This window comes from Hylaeus volcanicus, chromosome 2 (assembly GCF_026283585.1).
Source record: "Hylaeus volcanicus isolate JK05 chromosome 2, UHH_iyHylVolc1.0_haploid, whole genome shotgun sequence".
In the NCBI taxonomy this organism is placed as follows: domain Eukaryota; kingdom Metazoa; phylum Arthropoda; class Insecta; order Hymenoptera; family Colletidae; genus Hylaeus; species Hylaeus volcanicus.
In genome coordinates, this window is record NC_071977.1 from 18,759,866 (window position 1) to 18,784,610 (window position 24,745).

The 24,745-nt window shown below is 36.6% G+C and overlaps 2 protein-coding genes across 14 annotated transcripts in view; one reads left to right on the top strand and one right to left on the bottom strand.

Annotated features, from left to right (window-relative positions):
- Nucleotides 1-24,508, bottom strand: part of LOC128873014 (titin) — a 110,004-nt gene extending 85,496 nt beyond the window's left edge. For 8 of the 12 annotated variants that reach the window (XR_008456293.1, XR_008456294.1, XR_008456292.1 and 5 more), the window contains exons 1-18: nucleotides 24,372-24,508; nucleotides 21,092-21,278; nucleotides 20,365-20,557; nucleotides 19,259-19,372; nucleotides 18,064-18,238; nucleotides 16,039-16,139; nucleotides 15,748-15,957; nucleotides 14,870-15,055; nucleotides 14,136-14,250; nucleotides 13,299-13,540; nucleotides 13,083-13,205; nucleotides 12,369-12,569; nucleotides 11,401-11,609; nucleotides 3,952-4,579; nucleotides 3,021-3,196; nucleotides 2,718-2,913; nucleotides 1,959-2,184; nucleotides 1,489-1,745 (exon numbers count right to left, since the gene is read on the bottom strand). Coding sequence is in view for 9 of the 12 variants with exons in the window: in XM_054116289.1 (XP_053972264.1) it covers nucleotides 1,489-1,745; nucleotides 1,959-2,184; nucleotides 2,718-2,913; nucleotides 3,021-3,196; nucleotides 3,952-4,579; nucleotides 11,401-11,609; nucleotides 12,369-12,569; nucleotides 13,083-13,205; nucleotides 13,299-13,540; nucleotides 14,136-14,250; nucleotides 14,870-15,055; nucleotides 15,748-15,957; nucleotides 16,039-16,139; nucleotides 18,064-18,238; nucleotides 19,259-19,372; nucleotides 20,365-20,557; nucleotides 21,092-21,276 (3,537 nt within the window). In the remaining 3 variants the exon portion in view is untranslated. Of the gene's footprint in view, nucleotides 1-1,488; nucleotides 1,746-1,958; nucleotides 2,185-2,717; nucleotides 2,914-3,020; nucleotides 3,197-3,951; nucleotides 4,580-8,372; nucleotides 8,485-11,400; nucleotides 11,610-12,368; nucleotides 12,570-13,082; nucleotides 13,206-13,298; nucleotides 13,541-14,135; nucleotides 14,251-14,869; nucleotides 15,056-15,747; nucleotides 15,958-16,038; nucleotides 16,140-18,063; nucleotides 18,239-19,258; nucleotides 19,373-20,364; nucleotides 20,558-21,091; nucleotides 21,306-24,371 lie in introns of those variants that run through there. The other 4 variants (XM_054116295.1, XM_054116287.1, XM_054116286.1 and 1 more) reach the window with 3 other exon arrangements.
- On the top strand, nucleotides 8,637-10,627 carry LOC128873017 (histone-lysine N-methyltransferase SETMAR-like). Of its 2 annotated transcripts, XR_008456295.1 has the most exons (3): nucleotides 8,637-8,754; nucleotides 9,909-10,146; nucleotides 10,256-10,627. XR_008456295.1 is itself a non-coding variant. In XM_054116297.1 (2 exons), the coding sequence occupies exons 1-2, from the start codon at nucleotides 9,920-9,922 to the stop codon at nucleotides 10,385-10,387; spliced, it is 363 nt and encodes a 120-aa protein (XP_053972272.1). In that variant the 5' UTR covers nucleotides 9,863-9,919; the 3' UTR covers nucleotides 10,388-10,627. The 2 variants fall into 2 exon arrangements, 1 of the variants encoding a protein (XP_053972272.1); XM_054116297.1 differs by lacking the exon at nucleotides 8,637-8,754 and having other exon boundaries at nucleotides 9,863-10,150.
- Nucleotides 24,509-24,745: the final 237 nt, after the last annotated feature.

Genomic DNA, 24,745 nt, shown 5'->3' on the forward strand with positions numbered 1-24,745 from the left:
ATGCAACGACGAGTTCAACCCGGCACACATGACTGTTGCAGATTATAAATATTTATCTAATGAGTTAATGTTTCTTGGTTGTAAATGATATTTCAAACTTGATTCAGAGCATATACAATAACTACTGCATTATTGGAACTAGTGCATTAATTCTATTTGACTTAATATTTTTTGTTATTGTGTAAATTGTATATCTCTTGTCGTAAATCATCCAATGATTGTGTCATTCATTGATCTTCATCAGTGTTATCAACGCCAGGTTGAACATATAGAGAAAACATTCAATTATTAACCTAAAGCAGGCACGTCAAACTCACGTGTTTGGCATGTCTGACTTAAAGCATAAATGCCAGAGATGGGCACAATTCTTAACTAATCGAAACTTTCAAATAACGAATAAAAGGTTGCAAACGTTGTGTTTCTATATTTCCATCCTTACAATGTGTCCTTTGAAAAAATAAGGATTCAATCTTTTACAATCAATGAAACAAATGAAGCAAATCTATACAATTGACTTATCAATTAATAAACTAATATATGCAAGAACTAAAAGAATAGATGTAAATTAATGAAAAACTGTTTAGTTATGTTACATATTTACATGATGGTCATCTTTCAACCTACATAGCACCCTTAGCTAAGCATACAAATGAACGAAAAATGTAATTTACGAATAGAAGATAAACAACTTTTAATTCGTCACTTGTTCAATGAAAATTGCAATCTAAATTACATAAGTAAATTCTGTACCCTCGAGGCAAACCAAGCATATTAAGTCTTTTTGAACATATAGTGTTCTACATATCAATAAAAAAGATAACATTTATTAATGACATCTTTACCAAATGAAATTCTGTGCCCCAAATTCAAACTGCTTTCAGTTTAAATGTTGAACATATAATATTAATTATGTAACATAATATGCTTATCCCACGACTTATAATAATTTACCATTGAGTTACAGAATTATATTTCAAATTAACACGTTGACTGCCAGACTAATCTTGAAAAATTCTACTGAGATCAAATTTTGTTTAGAGACTATTGGAGACTACATATCCAAACATTTATCGTGCCATTTATTTTTGTAACTTCATCGAAAATCAAGAATTTCATTCAAATTTATTTTATTCGATACTGAACATTCAGAATTCTTATTCAGTGATAAGCACTGTTATCCATATTTGGGTGACGTGGCGATCAACGTGTTAAATAAAGGAAAATTCACTTTAACAACCCTTTAATGCAATAAGCGTTTGTTTCCACCTATCATTTATCATTCTAAACAAAATTTTACCCATCTCTGGTAAATGCACGTCGATCACACAGACGAAACAGCTAGCTTGCATTGGGCAGCGGCAAACGACGTCGATTTTCATTGACGCCTGGTTGGTAACCGTTGAAGCATGCTGCTTCATGATTGCGATTGCAGCTACAGCAACACTCGTTTCTTTCGCCATTCATCGAGGAAACCCCGATCGAACTCACCTTCCTCGCTCTTTCGAGGAAATCTTGCCCTTCTATACTGTCCTCCTTCTTCGTGGGTGACATTTCGATCCCGCTGTCCTCGTGGTGGCGCGTATACTCCTTCAAGGATAACGTCATATCCTTCGAAGCATCCATGGATTTCTCTTCTACGCGTGGTTTCTCTTCTTCCTTCAGCTCGCAAATCTTCGTGAACTTTATCATGCGTTCGGTATCGTCGGTTTTTGTCGAAAGCTCATCCCTGCGACTGTACGACTCAGCTGTTAAACATTGCAAGTTTGAATGAAACATTGCATCTCAACATACAAAAAATAGAATTATTCTTCTTCAACAAAATATTTTTAAAGAAAACGTGTAAGAAGCGTTTCTGACATCAAGAATAAATTGTAAAATTAGAATCGCGTAAATCTAAATTCCGCGAGTGGGTTCAATGTTTCTTTTCATTAAAATGAACACAGATGAACCAGACTCACTTTTCGAGCTGGGTTCTGTTTCGTGATGTACTCCGTTCGTTTTTCCATGGGCATCCGACGACACAACGCGTTCGATATCCTTCATTTCTTTAATGTCGACGTTCTCACGATGATCCTGAAGAGTGTTGGATACCACCTTGTAAGATGTGACCCCGAATCGAGTGTCGTGCGATACACGCAGAGTCGTGGTTTCCGTCACTTCCTTCACGATTTTTCCAGATTTTTCCTGCACCAAAAAGTATGAATGTATAGTATAAGATTTATTTTGAAACAGAGACGTTTCCACTATATTTTTAATACCTATTTTTATTTAATCACTTCAAGCACACTGTGTCTTACAATGTAATTTTTTAAATGGGAGATACACATACTTGACGTGTAATAAAAATATTGCAAATGGTTTATAATTAATTAAACACAACACATCGTAGGAGAGACACTGCGGTTAAGACCGTTTAAAATATTCTTTATTATTATGAAACATTCAATGTTTCAAACATGAAAGAATTATATTCATAGTCCATATGGACTCTCAATCCATAATCTTCCCTGTGTTAATTTACACTGAATATAAGTCAATTAATATGATTGTATATTGACCACAATTATTGTAATTATTAAAATTCACATAGGAATACAATATAATATTTTTCATTGAATTGGAGAACATTCCTTTCGTCAAAGAAAGAAGAAAGAGTTGTCCGTTTCTTAATCATTACTCCAAATAGTTATTTAAATAAGTTTCAATTTCCTGCGTACCTCTACCCTCTTCTCGACAGACACAGTTTTCTCAATTTCCTTTTCCCCGTTCATCTTGCAAACTTCCGGCTTCGAGACCTCTATCAGTACAGTTTTTTCCGCTATTCCTGGAACCTTCGAGGCATCTTCTTGTTTAATTACAGATGAGGACACCGCTGCGCTCGTGGCGATAAATTTAGGATTCTCGGTGTTCCACCTTCGCAGATCAAAAAACCGCGAAAGGAACGAGATTATTATTAGGATCGTTCGTCGTATTCGTAAAATCGTGAGCTAACGAGTAGCGTCTGTTACTCTGTTTCGTACCAAGCATCGCGCGGGGACGTTACGGTCGCTGGAGCAGAAAGGTCTTCGCATTCTGGAGAAGTAACAAAAGACGCGCTTCTGGAACGTCCTGTCGGGGTCGAGCACTCGGTAGCGGTCACGTAGCCCTCGATGTTTGAGTCGTCCCCGACGCTGTTGTCGCATGACCTTTCCATCACCTGCGATGGGAGCAATAAATAATCATAGTAACCTTGCCCAGAGAGAATCGCGTAGATTCTACGGTAAAATGGATTATATCTCACTTATCGAAGCTTCAACAACGAAAATGTATATAACTGAAGTTGTTACAAATGGAATTTACAAACTTTTTTATATAATACAAATTTTCGATAGAATCGATAGTAACTGGAATATTGGTCTTCTCAGATTTTAATGTCTAAGGGAAAATGAAGAGAATTTACACAGGAAAACTGTGGAATTTTTGAAAATTTGAATTCATTTTCATTGATAAGAACGAAGTTTGAATTAAGTAATTGAATATTTTCTTAGTATTGAAGAGGACTACACAACCTTGTGGTCAAAACATGTCTAAATAAATAAAATACTTCTAAATGTATTCTTGATTAATAATTCTTTTAATGTAATATTCGTTAAATTAATGATGACAAATCACTTATTTTTTGACCTCTTGAGACACATTCACATATATATACACGTTTGCATTTATGAAAAAATTATTCACGAACAAGATACCTTTTAGAATTAGAAAATATACAATATGAAACAAAAAAAATATACATGTCGAATTGAGTAACTTCCTCCTTTTCGAAGTCGGTTAAAAATGAGACAGATCACAATCAATTATAGATAAAAAATTCCAGCAAAACAAAACCCATTTAAAATTCGTCCCTCAAGAAATTAATTATAAAATCTTGCACACTCAGAACACTCGCTCAACAAATAATCAACGTACCTCCATAACGTCTTCTTCCTGTCTGTCACCCTCTTCAATGAAGATTCGCTCAGAACTGGAACCATCGCGAGTTTCGCTGTCCCCTCCACAAGCATTCTTCGCAGCATCCACCCCGAGCCCTATGAAAGCCTCCAACACTGGAGACAGAATTCTCTCAACGACAGTGCTCGTAGAAATCGTTTCGTCCGCAGATACCGATGGCGTCGATGTCGCCACACCTGCCACTGACGAAGAACTCGCGGTTCCAGCGCCCTTGGTCGTGGATACCGGCGCAGACAGAATCGTGGAGATGGATTTAGGCTGAAGTTGGACCGTGGTCGTCGACGAGCTTATCAATGGTATCACCGACCCGTTGGTGACTCCTGTCGTCGTAATCGCGGCGGAAATCGGTTGGCAGTGGCTGGGAGCAGTCGTTGTCGCTGTAACGACGCTCGACGAGGAGAACAAGGACGATGTGGAGGACATCGCGGATGATGACATGGGAACTGGTCGAGTCCTGGCTCCCGCCTCGCAGAGCCTGGCGTCTAGCTTCTCGGCGAGCCGCGTTACTTCCGCCAATCTCGCCGAGATCGCCTCCACCGCTGTCAAGTTACTGACTTTACCCGAGGCATCCTCGGCTTCAGACATTCTAGAAAAATAAATTTCCGTCGTTGGCTTGCGTCTATTAATAGAGCCTTTCTAAATAGAGGTTCGCGTACTCTGGGAAGGATGCTAACGTTTCGGGTATTAAGCTGATGGATCTTTGATGTTAGGTAGAGATGACTTGAGACAATGTTACATCCTTTTCTGGAGAAATGAGTGGATGTTTTGGGAGATGTTGATACGTGGTGGTGGTGGTAGTAGTAGTAGTAGTAGTAGTAGTAGTAGTATTTTAGGTATTCATTCAATTTGGTTGTTGTTTTGAAAGTTATTTGGAATTATTTAAATTTCTTTGATAATACTGTTGTGACTACTATGTGAAGAAGGAGCAGAGTATATTGGAAGGAGCAAATATACTGTTAACTTGTAAAATTCACGACGATGAACGCTTTGATGTAGCCTAGCAAAATAATAGTTAACCTTCACATTATTAAGACGTCACATATTTAATATTTGATAAAGTGGATTTAAATTAATATTGCATGCTTCTCAAGAGCAAAAAGGTGAATGTCTTATAAAATGTAATAAATACTGTAATTTGTAAATTAAAATAAATTGAAACTCCATGTTAACAGCAACCATTCAGGTGTTTCTTCAATCGTTTATAACTTATGTTAGTCAAATCTTCAAAAACCAAGTAACACTAGATAGAAATCACTATATTCATGCTCCTATGTATGTGTGACATCTGTGATATGTAGCTTAAGCTTCAGGTTTTATTATATATTGTATCATTACCTATCCAGAGTGCATTCACATTTAAAGATTCGAAAATGATACCGTGAGTGATGAAAGGATCAAGAATACTAACCAGTGTGCACAGCAATTTTCAAGTAATTTTTATATATTATAACTTTTGGAATACGAGAGGTGACGTCATATCATCGATCCGTTTCTGTCGATCAAGTTAACCCGAGCCGGTTAAGAAAACGTCAAATTTCAAAAGTGTTACGTAATCGACAGTGACAGCGCCGCGACGCCTCGTCACGGACCAGATGGTGCCTCCAATGTGGGGCGGAGTTCTAATTTCGGTGAACCGAGAGCCACCGAATCTGCAGAGCACCACGTTTAACCGGCATTTTCAATCTTTACTGCACATAATAAAATTCCATCCGGTCACTGCTGCAGTTTCCATTATCAAAAATAACTTCGGCATCTCTGTGAAATCGTCGCCTGAATCGAAAATGGTGTGCGTATCGTAATAAAAAAGAAAAATGAAATGAGATGTGCTCGACACTAATTGAAAGATTCCAAATGCATCAATGGAAAATATCACGTGAAAGAAAGTACGTCAGTCGTTATTAAGAAAAGAAACTCTGCGGGAGAACTTATTTTAAGAACGCAAGACTTCATGATTAATAAATAAATGATTTTTTGATTTTGTTATTTAATAACAACGTATGAATATCAGAGTTATCTTACACTTGAAATAAAAAGAAAATAGATGCATTTAATACTATTTGTATTTTATTAAAAAATATAGTGTTGAAGTCCTTTTTGGACTACCTCCTATAATCAATTTCATCCTACAGTGATCCTACTACATATAATAGTTCAGTCATGAAGCTACAAAAATATGTTATTTATTTAAAAATATAGATATCGAAATTTCCTTGGAGATAGTTATTCTAGAAACTCGAAATTTCATATTACACGGTGTATGAAACATTTTTTAGCAATTGTATTCTCTCAAAAAAAAAATAAATGTATGCCTATTTTTCAATGAAAAATTAACTTCACCGTTTTATAGTCATATTTTAATAATTTTGTTTCAATCCTTAATTTCTAGAAGAATCATTTGCAGAAATTACTGATAAAATAGCCCATTAATCAACCATATGCAGTGACATTTTGAACACACTGAAGTATAGCTAAAAAAGGTTTTCTTTGCCTTTTAGATGTATACAGACATTAGGCAGAAGGAACAATCAGAACTTGCATTCGTTTCTTTGGAATTAATTCCTAAGATTGAAATTCTGCTGCTTAGACGATCTAATCTCAAACGAAAGTAAATGTATCGCCCAAAGATATAACAAAATTTGTGAAGCAACACGATGTTTTACGAATAAGAAAATTCCAAGTGGGAACTAGGTGATCGAATGCGTTATGTCGTGGATGGGATTTAAAGTCCATTTATATGTATGTTCATCCGGTGGATCCCAGCCAACGGATTAATAAAGCTGCATGATCCAAGCCACGAACACCGCTGCGTATTAACAAAGAGCAGTCGGGAACAACATGGAATTCTTCTCCCGAATGATAAGAATTTTAAACAAATGATGCAGCCTGTCAAAAAATAGAAAGTAAGCTCAGCGATAATGCTTGAAACGCGGTCTGCTTGCGTTGGACCGACGCCAGGATTAATTGCATTTTCCAGATTTAAAATCCCGTGGTACCGTTTCGCGCAGATGTTAGATAAACTAGCAACGATCTAGATGATCTTCCGACGTGAAGAATCCGTATGCAACAATTTTCAGTGGCCCTGACCGTCCTCGTGTGGGTGAAAATGGGACGCCTGTCTCTATGAATACAAACTGTGGCGCACTCGTCAACGAGTTGAAGACGCGACTGACCCATATTTCTCGCACCAACACGTGGCTGAACGTGAAACCTAGGCAAATGATGTATTTCATCGCCTGGTCCAGACGATTAGGTCGCGAGAGAAATTTTAAACGATAGGAAACACTGGAAAAGCTGCACGATTCGATCGACGTTCGATCGTGATACCTTGGGTAATTGTACTTCACTTATAGAAAGCCTATTTATAGATTTTTTAAGTCCAGTATTTGGCTACTTGGAACCTTATTAATTGTGTTGTTGGTTGTCTGTTTAAAATGCTCGATTTGATAAAACTTTCAATATATCTCTTGTCCAAGTTAATGTCATCCTCGATTAATATACGCTTATGTAGAAAATCTTCTAAATTGAAGACTTTCTAAGTAAGCCGGTAATTAACGCGTTGAAAAGAATTTTGAAATAAAATTAGTACGGAGATTTGTCCACGTTACTTTTGTCGCAATAGATGTTACAAATTCCAAGCACTAATGTTCCATGACTAAATTAGAACAACACGTATCGACCTATGTTAAATTTATTCTGTCACCACGTTTCGTAAAATATTTCTAGTTATTAAAATGTACGGAATAGTACTATTGATTTTCACAACTGTTACAGGACTAAGTAAAATAACACACATTAATCCATAGCATCCGCATCATGTTAAATTAATTTCAGTATTACTTTTTTGTGGATATTTCTAATAACCAAAGTGTATGGAATACGGTGTACGGAAACTGTATAAACGAATTGAGTTATAAGCTGTCCCTCGTACTTGGAACAATACTTCTTCAAAGAGATGCACTATGACCTAGCACCTCGCCTAGAAGGTCACACCATCTCGACCGGCCCGAAGTATCGGTATCGCGAATTATTATCAACAAACGTAAACCCCCAACTGAAATGACCCTCCTACCATACGTTCCCTGAACTTCGAAGCACAAGATTTTTCAAATCCCCACGTTTACTTAGAAAAGGATATATATATAACGTGTATCCTGTGACATTGCCTATGGCACGCTAACATCAGCGACTCCGACTTTTTCTAAATCAGAGTGAATCTTCCACATTCAACTTTACCATGCCTGAACATTGACGTCCCGTGAACGCGTACTTAAACCCCGTTTGCGAATAATCGGTATTTGGCTCCAAGCGCGCGCGTTTCTGGGAAGAGCGATCGAACGAGAGCAGAGACCACTTATCGTGTTTCGAAACGTTCGACTTACATTGCACCGATATCAAGGTGTAGGTATCTCGTCGACGTGCAGCCATGGACTGACAACACCGCCTCCGTTAAAAACGGAGGTGCCTCGTCGACGTACCTTGCCCCCCTCGCCTCTTATTACCAGCTCCATTCGAGTCTCGCTCGGGTTTATAACTCCTGTCCTCTTCGATTTGCTCGGGGCGCGGACGATGACCGAATTACGCTGCGATTTATCGCTCGAGACTCGATCGTAACTGGTTGCGCGTATTTCCGACGTGAAAAATCTAAGGACGAAGAGGACGATCGAGAAAGCGCGGAAACTCGAGGAGGGAACAATGCCAAACGTTTGGCCGCACGGTAAAAGTCGACGGTGTGATTTATCGACGCTTGGCGTGGTCTTTCTGGTAAATAACTAGATCGACGAGTGGTTGTTGGCAGGATGTCCCTTCTGAGGGGATATCATGAGCTAGGAAAATCACTTTGATAACGCCTTTCAGAAGACTCTTACTATTACGTACCGGAAAAAGTTCGTGCGGTTTATTCGTTAAATGTAACTATATATCGATTTTCGTGTGGTAATTGGCAACTGTAAAACATGAGTTTGGTTTCATTTTAAAGCTTGATCTTTGTCATTGGTAGGGGTGTGCGGGATTCCCATAAAATGTCCGGGATTCCTGAGAATATTCGGGATTCTCGAGTTTATGCGAGATCCCGAGTTGATTCGAGATTCCCGAGAATACACGAGATCCCGCAAAAATCCGGGATTCCCGAGAATATACCGGATCTCGAAAATGTTCGAGATTCCCGACAATGTACGGGATATAGAATAATATCTGCGATTTCCGAAAGTGTTGTTATTCTTGTAAATTTCAGCAATCCGAATGTACGGGATTTCGAAATTCCGGGAATCCCGAACATTTACGGGATCTCGAAATTCTCGGGAATTTCGAATGGTTTTGGGATCCCGGAAATTCATGGGAATCCCGGATGTATTCGGGATTCTGAAATTTTCGGGATTCCATCCCGATCCCGGGAGGAATTCCCGTCCCGACCGGGATCCCGCACACCCCTATACACGGATCATTTTTCATGTACTTAGCCACCATTCTGTCTTCTGGCAATTGTTATACCGGTTTTTTAACCGATAAATAATATAAAAACGAATTCGCCAGAACTGCACCTTGTCATTAAAATTTAAATAATTTTTTTACAACTTTATCGACATCTGGCAACGTTTTAGCCCCGACCTAGACTTCTGGCAGTAGCTTTACGCGATTTCTACAGTTAAAAACTATAACTACACAAAATTTCAGGACTGTACTCAAAGATTTCATTTTGATTAAAAATTAACATGTTTGACCGCCCGCCCACGCTTCCAGCCCCGGGAGCTCCTTCTGACTGCAGCGCTATGGGTTTTGTCATCTGCTAAGGAGTGTTTTTAGATACAAATTTTCACTGCACCTTATCATTCGTGATTTTCGTAGCCAGCTCTTAAACTACTAGTAATTGGTATGTAAGCTCTGTGGAGTTCAATTGTTTCATTGTTGTGTAACTATAGGAACAGTAAACATGGACAGCGAAAGAGTACAAATTCGTGCTTTTATTCTTTACGAATTTAAACTTGGCAGTAAAGCAGCAAATTTAGCAAGACGCATTTGTAGCGTTTGTGGGGAAGGTGCTGTTAGTGAAAGAACCGCACAGAAATGGTTTAAAAGGTTCAAAGAAGGAAATGAATCGGTAGATGACGAACCGCGTTCAGGGCGTCCATCTGTCATCAAAGACGAAAAATTCATCGAGTACGTAAGTTCAAATCCAAGATAAAGTTGTTCTGAGCTTGCTCAAGTATTCGAATGTGAAGAATCTACTGCAAAAAAAGCGAATTCATTTACTTAATTTTCACAAAAGATTGGGCAAATGGATACCGCACCGTTTAACGGAAGAGAACAAATACTCCCGGCTGAGCATTTGCAATATCCATTTATCGATCGAATTTTAACTTGTGATGAAAAGTGGGTGGAATATGATAATGTACGATGATCACATCACTGAGTTCAGAAGGGGTCATGTGCAACAGGAACCATACCAAAACCGAGTCTCCATTCGAAGAAGGTGCTAATCACTGTTTGGTGGACTACACGAGGTTATCGTTTACGTTGATTTTCTTCCACGTGGCAGACTATTACTGCAGATACTTATTGCAAAGAAATTGACGAAGTCAGTGAAAAAATTGACGATAAATGGTGATTATTTTGTTGAATAAACCTATGATTTAAAACAGATTTGAGTATTTGTATTTTTCTTTGAAAATCCGCACGAACATTTTCCGATACCTAATAAAAATGTAAAAATATTAATTCTTCGTCGAGAACAAAAGCAACTCACTCGTTTACGTAAGAATACTTGCGTAATAATATAATGAAATATAAAAACATATAAAAGAAATGCGAATATTACATGCAATACTCAGCGAAACAATCCTCACAAATTGCGATATCACACTCCTTACAAATGATTTTGGTGAACCTTTCTCTTTTGTTTTGCGTGAAATGTAAAATTCAGACTTACTGAAATAATTAATTAGAATACATGTATCCCAGCGACCGCGAGAGGGTTCAGCTCGGAAGAGTGTGTCTGCCCTTTGAGTTGCAAATGTGGTGTTCCTTTATTAATTTTTAAATTAATTTCTAATTAAATTTACTTTACATTCCATTGCAACCCAATTACCTTAAGGCTTTAAGGTTTTTCTTCAGTCTCAAAAATCTGCCATAGTCTCAGATCAACTAAACGTTAATTTTGTCGTTTAGATACTGATAAATAATTTGCAGAAATGTTCTAATTATATTTAACATAGACAAGATTAGAAAAAAAGACCAATGCGAATTTCTCTAAAGATGCATGTTTTCTAGAAGTTTTCACATTCGAGTTACGCGAAAAAGCAAATAAAATGAGATGTATGTAAAAAAATATGTATCCATGTTTCACACCGGAAGGGTCAACGAAAAAATATCAAGAATTTATTCTAAAACGCCTTCGATCGCCGTCGTACTTGCCGTTGATGGCACAGGGGCTCTTTCAGTCTGGTCCTCAACAGGCGACCAAGCCGCACCATTCGTCCCACTTCCAGAAGAAGCTTCTCCCGATTGCCCAGGATGTCCCTTATCTCCGCCCTGGCTCGCGACTCTGCCGCCAGATCCTCCGCTTTCGACGATCGACGCAGGCAGCCCACTGACTCGATCAGATCGCATAACTTGCTGCAGTGCTTTAAAGAGTACACTCGAAATTAGCATAAGGAACAGCACCAGGCAAACATTGTAATATGGGCGTGTCAAAATGGCTAAGAGTAAAAAATGAAGAAAGTATGATTTTTCTATGATACATCTCTGCATTATTGTCAATAACTTATATTATATGATATTGCTATAAAAATAATGCGACTTTATAATATTAAAAATGAGTGTTACTTCTACATTAAGGTGAGAGAAGCACACAGTCACATTAAGAGACTTGAAATTAATATCCTGAAAAAGGTGAAAAGATAAGGGTTACTATTAAAATTGCTACTCAGAAACACAAAAAAAATGAAATGAAAAGAAATCTTTGATATCAGTGATGGTATTTTAGAAGAAAAAAGATAATGTCAATTACTATAAAAGTATTCTAAGTGTAACATTAATAGTTTCACTGCGCACCCCCCCCCCCCCCACACACACACACAGAGGGATTCTTACAAGTTATAAGTTATAACAGTTAATAATTCAATTAGTTCTATTAAAATGCTTGTATGTATATTTTTTTAGAGCTTATTCCAATGTTAAAAAGTCTGGCAACCCTATACAATATTGATTTCCATGAAAATCAATGCATCAACTGCAATACAATGAGTACATTTGATAGTTGATGGAATATTCATTGAAAATAAACAATTGACGGGTATTTGGAAGAATAGTCAGCCACAATTGTATTTGACGGTCGACTACTTTTCCATTGTTGATGTTTAAGTTATACAAACGATGGTCACCGTGCGTACATCTTCGACGCTCCTGTGGAAAATTGCGCACACTCTCAACCTAGTCAATTGTTCTTGACCAACGGATCGAAGCTGCTTCCAGGCCTGACGCAGCCTCGAGAAGAGAGTCGCGTTATTTTCTAGGGGTAGCCTGCAGGATAATCTTAGCACACGAGCACCGTTCACTAATTGGCAGCCATAATCGTAAGTCCCCTGGAAATTCGAACCGTAACATGATATCCTTGAGACTCTCGCATCTTGGACTTTTGTAGTTAATAGTTTCACTCTCCTAAGTCGTATTAATTCAATATTATTGCTATACTCTATCTCTCTAAGTATACAAAGTTTTAAAGTTAATTCTAACGTTTTGTCAGCATAGGAGCTAGACTCTACAGTTTTATTGAAATCATTATTTAACAAAACCCAACTGGTATAAATACGTTTTCTTCGTGTACCCTATCTTTTTAATAAGGATAAAAGGTTTCAAAGATAATTCTAATGTTTTATCTGCATTGCAACTAGATTCTACCGTTTCATTGATATCATTCTTCAACAAAGCCCAACTAAACACTGTACAACCACGTTGTACTTTTCAAACTGCTTCACCTATTACTGTTTATAAATAAATTCCGATAACCAATAGATACAAAGCTGAACTGTTATTGCATCAAATTGCAATGAAATAATTGTAAACTATATTTATATTCAGGCAGCTTGATACAGTACCTTGGCAGTTTCTTGAAACGATTGATGTTCCTCTTTCTGCAACTGAATTTCAAGCGCGTTGCAACCAATTTCCATGTGGTTCTTCAAAAGAACATCGTACAAATCGTTTAACCACTTGACAGCCTGCGAAATTTATTTTGGTAAGCTCGTACCTTTGCGCATATTTCATTATATTTCATCATATTTCATTGATAGCATATTGTAATTTTCTGTCACCTGTTCAGCGTCGCTTTCGTAGGTATATATCAAAGCGATTTGTTTCAGAGACAGCTTCTGCAATTCGACGCTGTCGTTGAAGATATTCTTTCTAGCGTTCGTTGCATCCAAAATATCTCTGACGTTCACTATGTCTTCGCCATAGTCGACTTGCACGTCACGACCGAGGGCATCCTTCACAGGCATCGACAGTATGTCCGACAATTTTTCACCTTCCTTCACTAATTCACACTCCAACGTTTCTGGAAAGTTATGCGTTGCTATCAATCGTGTGCTATCTTCCTGAGATACCTAGAATTCTTTTGGGGGACCATGAAGCGAGGTAAAATTTGAACCTTAGGAACTGTACCAATGCCAATATGAATTAGTTGTTTTCTTAGATAGTAAAAATGATGATTTGATATTTTTCGAGTCTCGGTGCAAAGATACCATATCGTGAGGTTTTCTATCGCATGAACTAATGACTGATAACATTACCATTACGACAAAACTTTATAAAAGTAAACAGCGAAAGGATAGATTCTTCCTCAAGACACACCTGAAGATTATACTTAAAAATGATTTCGGACAACTTTTACAGTTTTCGCTATAACACTTCTCACTGTAGGATCATTTTTAAGGAATTTTAAGAGCTATCAGTTTAATTTCTGAGAATGAAAATCTTCTTCAAAGTAGTGTTTAAACTATGGAAAGAAATGAAGTAGTAATTAAATTTTAAATAAAAAAATTCAATTAGGTAAATGAAATAAAGTCAATCTTTTTCTGGCACTGTAAATTTCCATGGGAAGAATTAATGTACAGTTATGAAGAAAATTAAATTAATGAATGATTGTTTACCAAGAATAGCCTGACTTTGTTCTAGCTTCAGAAGGTATCCAGCAGCCTGAGAAAAATCATGAGTTCTATTGCCCATCACCAGTTTATCGAACACGTCGCTCGTTTTGTCGAAGTACTGAAACAGAAAATATGAAGGTAGGTCATTTTTCATTTAACAGTAGCCTAAACGATAGTCTAATCCCTGTGTCCTATCCCTACTATTTATTCATCTACTTTGGGGATTTCATTAAACTAATTGAACTATACTTTCCATAGCCTCATTTCTTGTAAAGAGTTTCAAATGACTTTCACTAATCATCTGGTCATTCCCACCACTCATTTTTCCATATTCAAGACACTACTTTCCGCAATCGTATTTCTTTTAAAGAGTCAAGCATATGCTAGTTACACTATAGTTTAATCATGAAGACATATTCAAGCCTCATTCGTCCACATTCAGCCCACTTGAAAAATTTTATTAAACTTATTAGCTATAGAATTTAGCTACCTACAATCTTAACCCTTTTAGATCTGATTTATTTTTTTTCTCGTAATTTAATTTTTAGGTCTAACTTTGAATAAAATTAGTATGGAAAAATTTGTTTAAAAATTCTAATAGTGTAGTTTTTGAGGAAAACTAGTCTTTCTTCACGTGCACAAATAAGGACATTTGTCCTAAACGATAGTGCCGGTAATGTATGAGTATTTTGTGTCGTCAATTGCGGGCGCCAAGTCTGAAAGGGTTAACTACATACCTCGGAAACCAGTCTGAAGAACCTTTGCGAGGTGATCAGGACATTCCGTCGCCTCTCGAGTCTAGACGCGAAACTCCTGCACACGAAATCCATGAAGTCTCTCTGGGATTTCAGATCTTCTGACAATCGTGTGCTTGGCAAACTGTCGATCTTGTGGAGCAATTCCGCGTATCGACCATACGTCTCCTGAAACAAAGACAGACTTTAACGAATGTAATAGAAGAATATTTTCTTCTTTTTTCCCACAGCATCAATTGATTTTCTTTACTACTTTCTCTGGCTGTTAAGCCACCAATCACACAATTATTTACATTTCTTGAACATTCCTGTTACAAAGTGTGTATATTTTTAAGTGCCACCATGTTACAAACCATAATTAAATGAATGTCATTGTACTGCAGACTGCATTTCACAGAATGTAGGCTTACAAGACTTTTCAAGTGTTTTAAAAACCATTTCAATTTCTTAAGATAATAAATACTGCTTTCCTTGAATAATTACTTACAAACAAAACTTACTAACAAAAGGTAAAAATATATTCTTGTGTAGTACCTTGATATGAACAGTGATTAAACGAAACTTGATGTATTTGAACTTTACTTTATAGCGTAAAGTTCAACACATTTTATTTTTTTTCGAATATCCTCGAAAAATATCGAATATTTTTTTTCGAATATCCTCGAATTTGTTCAACCATCTTGAAGTACACAGTTGTTGAAACAGAGTTCAAGAATTTGAATGATATGTGTATTATAGAAGAGATATAATTTTCTATGATCGTTACGATATGCTTTAAAAGTATTATAAGTATTGATCCCTTGGATAACACGGTAATTAATTTTACTCAGTGTCCAATAATTTTATTAATTATTCATTACCCTGCACTCTAATTCCAATTCCTCGTGTCGCCTTCGTAGCTCTTCCGAGGAGGAAACATCGAACCCAACCTGGCAACAGGAATTCAGCATTGCGTCAGCTGGTCCAAGGATCCAGTCGGTGACACGAGACACACCCTTCTCGAGATCACCGATTACTCTGGCAGTGTCCAGGTTCCTCTCCATTTCTGACCACGAATTTTCAATGTCCATCTAAACACCAAATTTTACACTAAATTTGTATAGGTGAAAGTAGCGTTTCTTCGTTTTCTTTGCGCTGAGCGCAGAATGTACCTTCTTCAATTCGATAGAGTCCATGAGTTCGTGAATTCCTTTTGTAGTATCCAAACCGTCCTTCGCGGAATCCCTGCTCATCGAAGTCACTAAATTTCTACCTGAAAAGACAGGTGATATTTTTTACGCGCCACTTCGAATTTCCAGCAACAAGTTTCCTGCAGTCAAAGCGTTAACCCTTCGCACTCAATCACAGTTTCATTACAGAGAGCTAATAATTTAGACGACTAAACCTTCTTCTACCATGATTGGAGAGTCGTGGAAATAAAATATCTTATTATTACTTCAAAGTGTACCAGTTTACAGCTTAGAAACCTATTTATGAACCAATATCGCTACAAAAATTCGAGGTTCAACGAAATCTACGATAAACAAAGACTGTCACTTGTAAGTTGACCCTCGAGTACAAAAGAATAATCAGAAACTTTCTCCTGATTAAACAATATTCATTACCAATGCAATAAGAATATTGTAAAAATGAAGACAATATTATCATTTAATAATGTAGGAATCTAATGACTTTAAAACGTATTACAGTTTGACAACGAATTATTTATTGCCTGACTTCTAACACTGTCTCGACCAAACTGAACTCCGGATTATTATAAATAACAAATCACACCGCGTTCCCACGCAACCATTGCATACACGAATACACTCACACACTTACCCTCATTATATATCGCACTCCTACAATAATTATATATAATGAATCTATTTTCTATAAACATTACAATTAATGCAAACAATATAGAGAGCGATAAAATTAAATTAAACCCCATTTCGACGTATCTGATTGGTTATGTTATAATTGGTTTTCCCGTACGTTTCACCGCAAAACTGGAAAACGTATTCGTTAACCGTTTTCCATCCGTCTTTTCGCATTCCGAAGCGGAACGTTTTAACGGTAATCTCTTCAGACTCTAACATTTGAAATGAAAGGTCTAAGGAGACTCCTGTCGAGACGTCTCGCGTGAGAAGACGAAATAATAAATGACATGCACGTCCCATTGTCCATGCTCGTCGTTTTTACACCCTCGCGTTACCGCGAACACGCGATCGCGCTCGCTTCCCAAGGAACGCTCATGCTCGACATCCGGTTAAGCCGGTTTTTCAATTTTTGCGGACAATCTAGCTGCAAGTGTCTATCTTCCCGGTGCGACTAGCTTGATTGCTCGTGCCGCGGTAGAGCGGGAAATAACCATTGAGCTACGACTTCTTGTGCGCTCGAGATGGCGACGATACTACAGAACCGAAGTCTACGAGAAACTGCGTGTAATACTGTAGTTAAGTACGAAAATATAGCAAGATAAACTGACTTGTATACTGTATATAAAATGTCTTGAATTTTGATCTTTTACGTTGGGAGTCTACGATGTAAACAAAAGAGGGCGACGCCATTTCTGCTTTTTATTTCGATAAAGATTGATAGTATCGAAGTTATGGTGCTTACATAAAATGAGGTTCATTCCATTTTCCACAAATTAGGAGAGAGTGCATTTTTCTGTATTTGTAATGGTTTCGTCGTAATTCAACAAATAATATACGAACTGAATGTCTACAATCGTGCTAGCGAATTAACGCATTCCCGACTGTTGACGTGAATTCACGTCACTTCAAATTTTATTGCTGGTTATGAAAAAATTATGAAAATCTGTTTATTTTATAGACTACATATCAACAACATTGATATTTCAAAACGTAGCTTGTAATTTTTATCTTTGCCCTAACGATACTTTGCGATGTTCAGCTTCAAAATATTATTATTTTCGTCAGTATTCGAACGTAATATTAGGAACGTGAAATATGTGCCGGTCGCGAATGTGTTAAAGAATAAATATACACATGACAAAAAGAAACAAGTGCAAACCTAACTATGCAATGAATTGTAAACCTACTCTTGAGTTACTAATAAGCTCACACTGTAGTTGATGCGGCGTTAAGTATCTAATTAATATAAAAATGTAAGTAACAATTAGAATGGACTTAGATTTAATTAATTAGACTATGAGGGATCTTGCTCACCTGACTGAAGAATGTGTCGAGCAACAGACGTCAATTTCGTGCTCATCTCCCAGTAGGACTCCAAATCCTCGTCCGATTCAGACATCCGAAACGCGTCCAGACAGGTTAGTCTTCGGTGCACGTCTGTCATCCTTGCTATAAGATCCGATGCATCCTTGTTATAGTCTTCTACTTTCTATGTAATTGATGAAAGGAATGTATTATTGAAAATATAAGGTATCATTCCGTACTAAATCAATTAAATTTCCACTTAGTGTTAGGGATTTTGTTGAAATTTAAGTGTTATATCTTATAGCCCCATGAAAATAGAGAGGGTTTGCTATTTTCGAAGTTATAAAATAAATGTAGACTCTTCAAATGGACTAACCTTGGCAATAAAACTAAAAGTTCAACAGTTCCACGATCCTTGATGATTAAAAGAAGAACAGATTTATGTTCGTTTGTATAGCACTAGAGAAGATAAAAATTGTTTTGTATAGAATTTGAAGGTGTATATTTTCTTAAAAATCTTGAAAATAGCAAAATAATGACTTAAATCTCTCTTATTTTCAAATAGATTGCAACATTTAATTACTTGAACAAAATTACTAGTATCAAGATCAATAGTGATCAACTAGACGTGAAATGACTCGTACAAAAAAACTTAATTCTTGATGTAAAATGAGGAAGGAATTTCTTTCAAGTTGCATTTAGTAGAGACCAGCAGTGAAAATTTATTATAATGTTGATGATCCTTTAGATTCACAAATTTTATTGCTACATGGTTACACTATGTTAGATACAGTCAATTGTAAAGTTTTATTATTTAAGTATTATGTATATTTTTCAATGTAATATATATCAAACTGTTCGTTGACAATTCTCTTCAAATAGAACAGTAGAAAAGCCTTAATAATCAAGAAAAATAAACATTTTCTAAATTATCAAGGCTATTATTAAACCTAATGTTATTTATTTTCCAACTTATCTTCTAGATTACATTTATGTTTATTTTAAAATATAATATCCAATTTCTACAATTTTATGACTACTGTATAATTAAAACCTAAGGAGAACTGTACCTTCACCCTTGTAACTTTACACATGCATTGAATTGAATAATTAATACATTAATATGTAGATTCTACAATTGGCTTTAATTACCATGTTATATCCATGAAGCCCTACACAATTATACTAATTAATTAAGAATTACCACGCGGTTCTGAATCCACTCCGTGTGATCGTACAGTTTATTGCCACCCAGTTCATACGGCAGTTGAGCAAAATCAACGTGAAGCGGAAGCCTTCCCAGAGTAATGTACGTCGGCTGGAATAATAACAAACAGGACAAGAAAATGAATACCAAAACGTACACAGACGACTTACGCTATACGAACTGTGACACGTGGTTGCAATAGATTTCATTTTTTCAACGAAATCGCACATGTGGAGAAACTTGGCTGACATGTAGTGAAACTGGAGTAACTGGTCTGAGCGATGAAATTGTAAATGATGTAACTTGATACATCCGAGATCGCAAAACCGTACACGTCTATACATACATAGTGTTTCATATAAATGGAAAAATGAGGTGAGCGTATTCAGAGAATTAAAAGGAGATTAATCAAAATTTTCATTTGGGTAAGAATTACAAAATGGGGATCTGTATGTTATGAAATATTAAAAATAATTACTGCATACGTGAAAATCTCATTAATCAATTATTTCTTCTGTCAACTTCGCACTTATATGTACACAATCTCTTTTATTTTTGTTATTCTGGAACCGGTACCAATGACTTTCATCTATTTTCCGTAAAGAGTAATCGAATACTGATAATTCGCTTACATTTCGTAATTATATTTCGTAAAGATTGATTAAATACAAATAATTCGCTTATACCAAAATGCCCTTCTCGATTTTTCGTTTTCTTATACCTCTTGTTTTCTTCTCGTCTCTGTTCACTTCGCTTCTTCCCTTGTTTCTCGATTTAACTAACTCGACTCCTCACAACGATCTATCGAGACGTTTCAATTCAATATCGATTGCCGACATATTCATGCATTCATTATATCAGAATGTAAAAAGTCGACCCTCATAAAAATATGTTTGATAAGAATAATACTTCTTTACTATTCAATTTCTTTAGGTTTCCAGAAGACCACATTTTTCACAGTCTACCAAGATATTAAAAACTAAATCCTGTAATATTTTAATCATTTAATGTCCCTTGTCAAATGAAATACAGCACTTTAGAGAACCCTTGATGAATTCTATAATAATGAAAGAATTAAATCTAGTAGATGCTTGGATACCAACCTCTCCTTCTTTATGGGACCTCGTGCAACTGTCGACCCGTTTGTCCCAGAAACCTTCAGGACGCACCACGACCACAGAAGCAGCTGATGGTCCTAGTAGCATCATCGACAGTCTTATGCACGACCTCGCAACACGCCACGCACCCTTTCGTGCATCCACGATCAGGACTAACCCGTTCCTCTTCGTTTCCTCGCTGTCAATGAACAGACATTTCTCGTGACCCACTTTCAAACACGCTACAGCAATTTAATCGCAACATAGTAAATCTTCGTTCACCAGAAAACTGAGTCAACTCGACTGAAATATCCTATTTACTCATTTGTCATTTATAAAGTGATCTCAATCACAGGTGTTCATGTTCTGTTCGTATAGTGTTATAAAATTCAAAAATTGATTTCTCTTGGATTCTGATTCTTGGGACAATTGTGAATTAAATATTGTATTCATATATTCTTTAATTAATCATTAACTTTTACTTGATTGCTTAAATATATCACTTATCTCTTAATTACTTTTTAGATAGCAATTCTTCTTTTTTTTCTTTGCTTTCTTTGTTCTACTTAATTTTGTTAACATTGTAGGTCAACGTTATATGGTATGTAACTATTGCTTTACTAATACTATTACTAAAACTATTTTGTAATGCAAGAAAGATGTCGAGAGAACACTTCATACATTACGTCTAAATATATCGATTTGTTAACATTACATCGCGATTTATGATTACCTAAAAATTGACAAGAAGTACGCAAAGAGACACTCCAATCGTGGTTTTGTAGTGGGTTGTAATTCTGACGGTACGTTGACGACTATCAAAGGTCTTCCTTCTGGATCACGCCCCCCTGGAATGTACGCGAGCTTCGATTCGAGGGCTTCCAGAATGTCCACCGCCTCCAGATTCTTCGTGGGCATGACTGAATGAATTTCAAACGTTACTCCACGACTCAAATAATCCAGAGATGGGCAAAATTCTTCTCTACATACAAATATCAAAGAACGAATAAAATATAATCTACTATTTCTTCGTTGCTCGTTAAAGAAAAATTAATTTTTCAATTATAGAATTAAGTATTTTACAATGACTAAATTACAATTTAGTTCTTCAGTTAAATAAACGTCACAGAAAAATAAAAATTAAACTTTCAAACATAAAATTAAGTATTTCAAGAGTCATGAATAAAAAATTTATTTGTTCAATTGAATTAATACCGGAAGTAAATATAAAATAGACTTTCAGTTTTAGAACTAAGTATTCTAAGCTGAATAAATTACATTTTTATTATTCGATCGAATAAACGTTGCAAATAAATAGTTATACTTTATATAAAAAGATACAATTCTGAGGCTAAGCACGCATATTACCGGGCAAGAAGTCACTTAATTTACGATCAACTGACCGTCGTGCGTCGCATAACTGATGTAATGCAAGACGGTGCGCGGTGGACCGACCTGGCCAACGATCGGTGTCACGATCGTAGCACGATCGACGGAATTGTGTTACGCGCGATCAGGTTCGTTGACTGTAAAAACGATCTCGTGGTTTGCATGCTGCGACGCATTCTCGAGTAGAAACACGCGCGAGGCTGCACCAGAAACGGGTCAAATTTTATTCGAATTGATAACGAATAAACCCGACGTACAGCAATTTATTTCTAGAGCTTATTAATTTGAACAATTCAATTCTCACTTGGATGTTACGAAACTTTTATCTTGCATTCTAACAAATAAACACATCTTTTATTTGCTGATAAGGAATAATATGTGGTTAGATAAGAATTTTCCTTATTCTTGCATTGCATCCCGCAGGGAGATTGATACATTTGTACACACATCTTCCTATTTCATTCCTTCTAAATACTATTGCTCCAAAAATGAATTCCCCCAAAACCAATAAAAATTACCTTGGCTTTATTGTTAATTGTTTCTTGTTTACTCTCTTCATACATTTACAAATCGTCTTAAATGGCCAATTTAATCAACTTTAGAAAGTATGAAATGTCCAAAAGAGACTGCAGGATTTTGATTTAATATAAAATTCATATACTGTGGAATATATCCCATTCATTTAATTTAAATAAATGTAAGCATGACCATAATTAAACATGGAAAATGATGTTTAAGTGTCCACCACGTCTACACTGGCAAGCGAACACTGTGATTTAAAAAAAAAATCCTAAAGCTTCTTTTGAAGAGCTTCTTATAATATTTAAAAGTTCAAGAAATGTTCCTAAGGTAAGCAGGATGCACAATGAACTCTTATTAAACTTGTCGAGCTGCACATATCGCAGGGAGCACAGGGCACAGTGAAAGTTGAATGCTCCAGACGTCGTGTCACACCTTCCCACCGAAACCTTGACCAACAAATTCTTCGCGCGCAACGACGTCCAGCCCGGTGTCACGAATACTGTCCAATTAACCCTTTCAGCAGTACAAACGTACATTTACGTCTGTCCTCACCTGCCTTACTATGCTACAAATGCATATTTACGTTTGAATTGTGCACCAAAAGACATAGTGTGTTTACATATTATTAAAGTCACAAGTGGGGCAATATTTCATTCGATTAATAAAATAAGTGACGAATAACGTCAAATATACGGATATTTAATAAAAGCCAGGTTTATTAATTGAATAGCCACTTAGATAAATTTTTGTTCGTTGAATATAAGATGTAATATTATTGTACTATTCAGATTGTAACATTTAATCAACTAGAATGGAATGAAAATTTGTTTTGTTTTGCTCATCTCTGTCTGTTGCAAGACACGACGAGCATGCAAATTTTTGGCGCCACAAGGAAGTGCGATTGCGTCGCGATGGCGTCTTCTTGTAACGCCAATAAGAAACAAAAATTTATTAAATTGTGAAGTAACCAAAGAATATTATTAACTATGTAAAAATGTGAAATTGTGTATCAGGAAATTATATTAGAATAAGCAATATCGACTTTCATGAAACTTGACTGAACTACGCAAACTATTACAAAGTATGTAGATCAATAATATAAAGCTGAGTTAGCATAAAGAATCTTTGTTTTTCGAGTATCTATACTAAATTATATATCGTGCGTGAAGTAAAAATTTGTAGATTATATTTTACACACAATAATTAATTTAAAAGCTGGCAAAATTGAGATGTTTCACATGTATAAAAACAATACTAAATACTGGTACCACTAAGGTTGAGTCTTTTTGGGCCCAAAACCTGCCAGCTTCGTATAAGACTATGTTGCTATTCAACTTGCATAATTTTTCAAAAGTCAGTATCTAAAGATCACTCCTATGAGAGTCTATAAGAGTATGATAATAATTATAACAATGTCTTTCATGTCGCGCGAAAAATATACCTTTAAATTTAATTAAAATACGATAAATATTCAATAAACTAACGCAGAATCCTTTATTAGGTCTTTCAAGATTCTCAGAAAATGAAGTGCATACTATTGCACCACTTGATCCGCACCATATCTACGTGCAAAAAGCTTGGAAACCAAAACATAATTTATAGATCACACCTCCTCCTTAGAACGATGCACTTTTTGAACGAAAATATTCTATCAATCAATATTATTATTACGATGCAATAAAGTAACTTTCAACTGTATCAGGGTCCATTAGATTAAGCGAACATTTGTAACTCCGAAAACATTAGTGGCACAGACGTCTGCTTATTCCCTTCGCTTCAATAGAAAACATTGCACAGAACCAGTTAAAAAAACAATGTCTTAGAAAAATGATCAATCTTTCTGCTCTCTTTTTACCAAAAACTAAATCTATCAAGCCTACACTTGCTCATGACACCATATGAGGGTTAACTTATCTATTCAAAACGTCACCCCATTCTATTCCATAACTAATAAAAACAATACTTCACGCATCACCAGAAACTACACTCCAAACAAAATTTCAAAAAGCATTTGCATATGTGAAAAGACTCACTCCAGTCGGGACGAAGCACTCACTGCTCAAAGGGTTTAACGGTTAATCAACTGAGCGACACGCACTCACCGAGAGGAAACGACGGGGATCCAGTTGGTCGAGTTGGCCAGGTTGGGACGAGCTCAGAACATCCTCGAGGACCATCTCACGGAACAACGCGGTGGAATCGCCAGCACTGGGAAACCTCGTGTCGGGAAAGGGCCGTCAACAGCTGTTGCGAGGGGGAGTCGGTATCGTGGCCGCAGGTGCACGTGGTACCGCTCGACCCTAAGCGGAATAGCACGCGGAAATGTCCGTAAAGGCGTAACAACGTCGACTGAAATCGTGGAAAAGAAAACTGTCGCGCGCTTTCACGTGCACGCAAACACGTTCACCAGCACGTACGTGGAAGTCGAAGTAACAGCGGAGAGCGTAGCTGCAACCGCGACGGAGGCTGCAGGGAA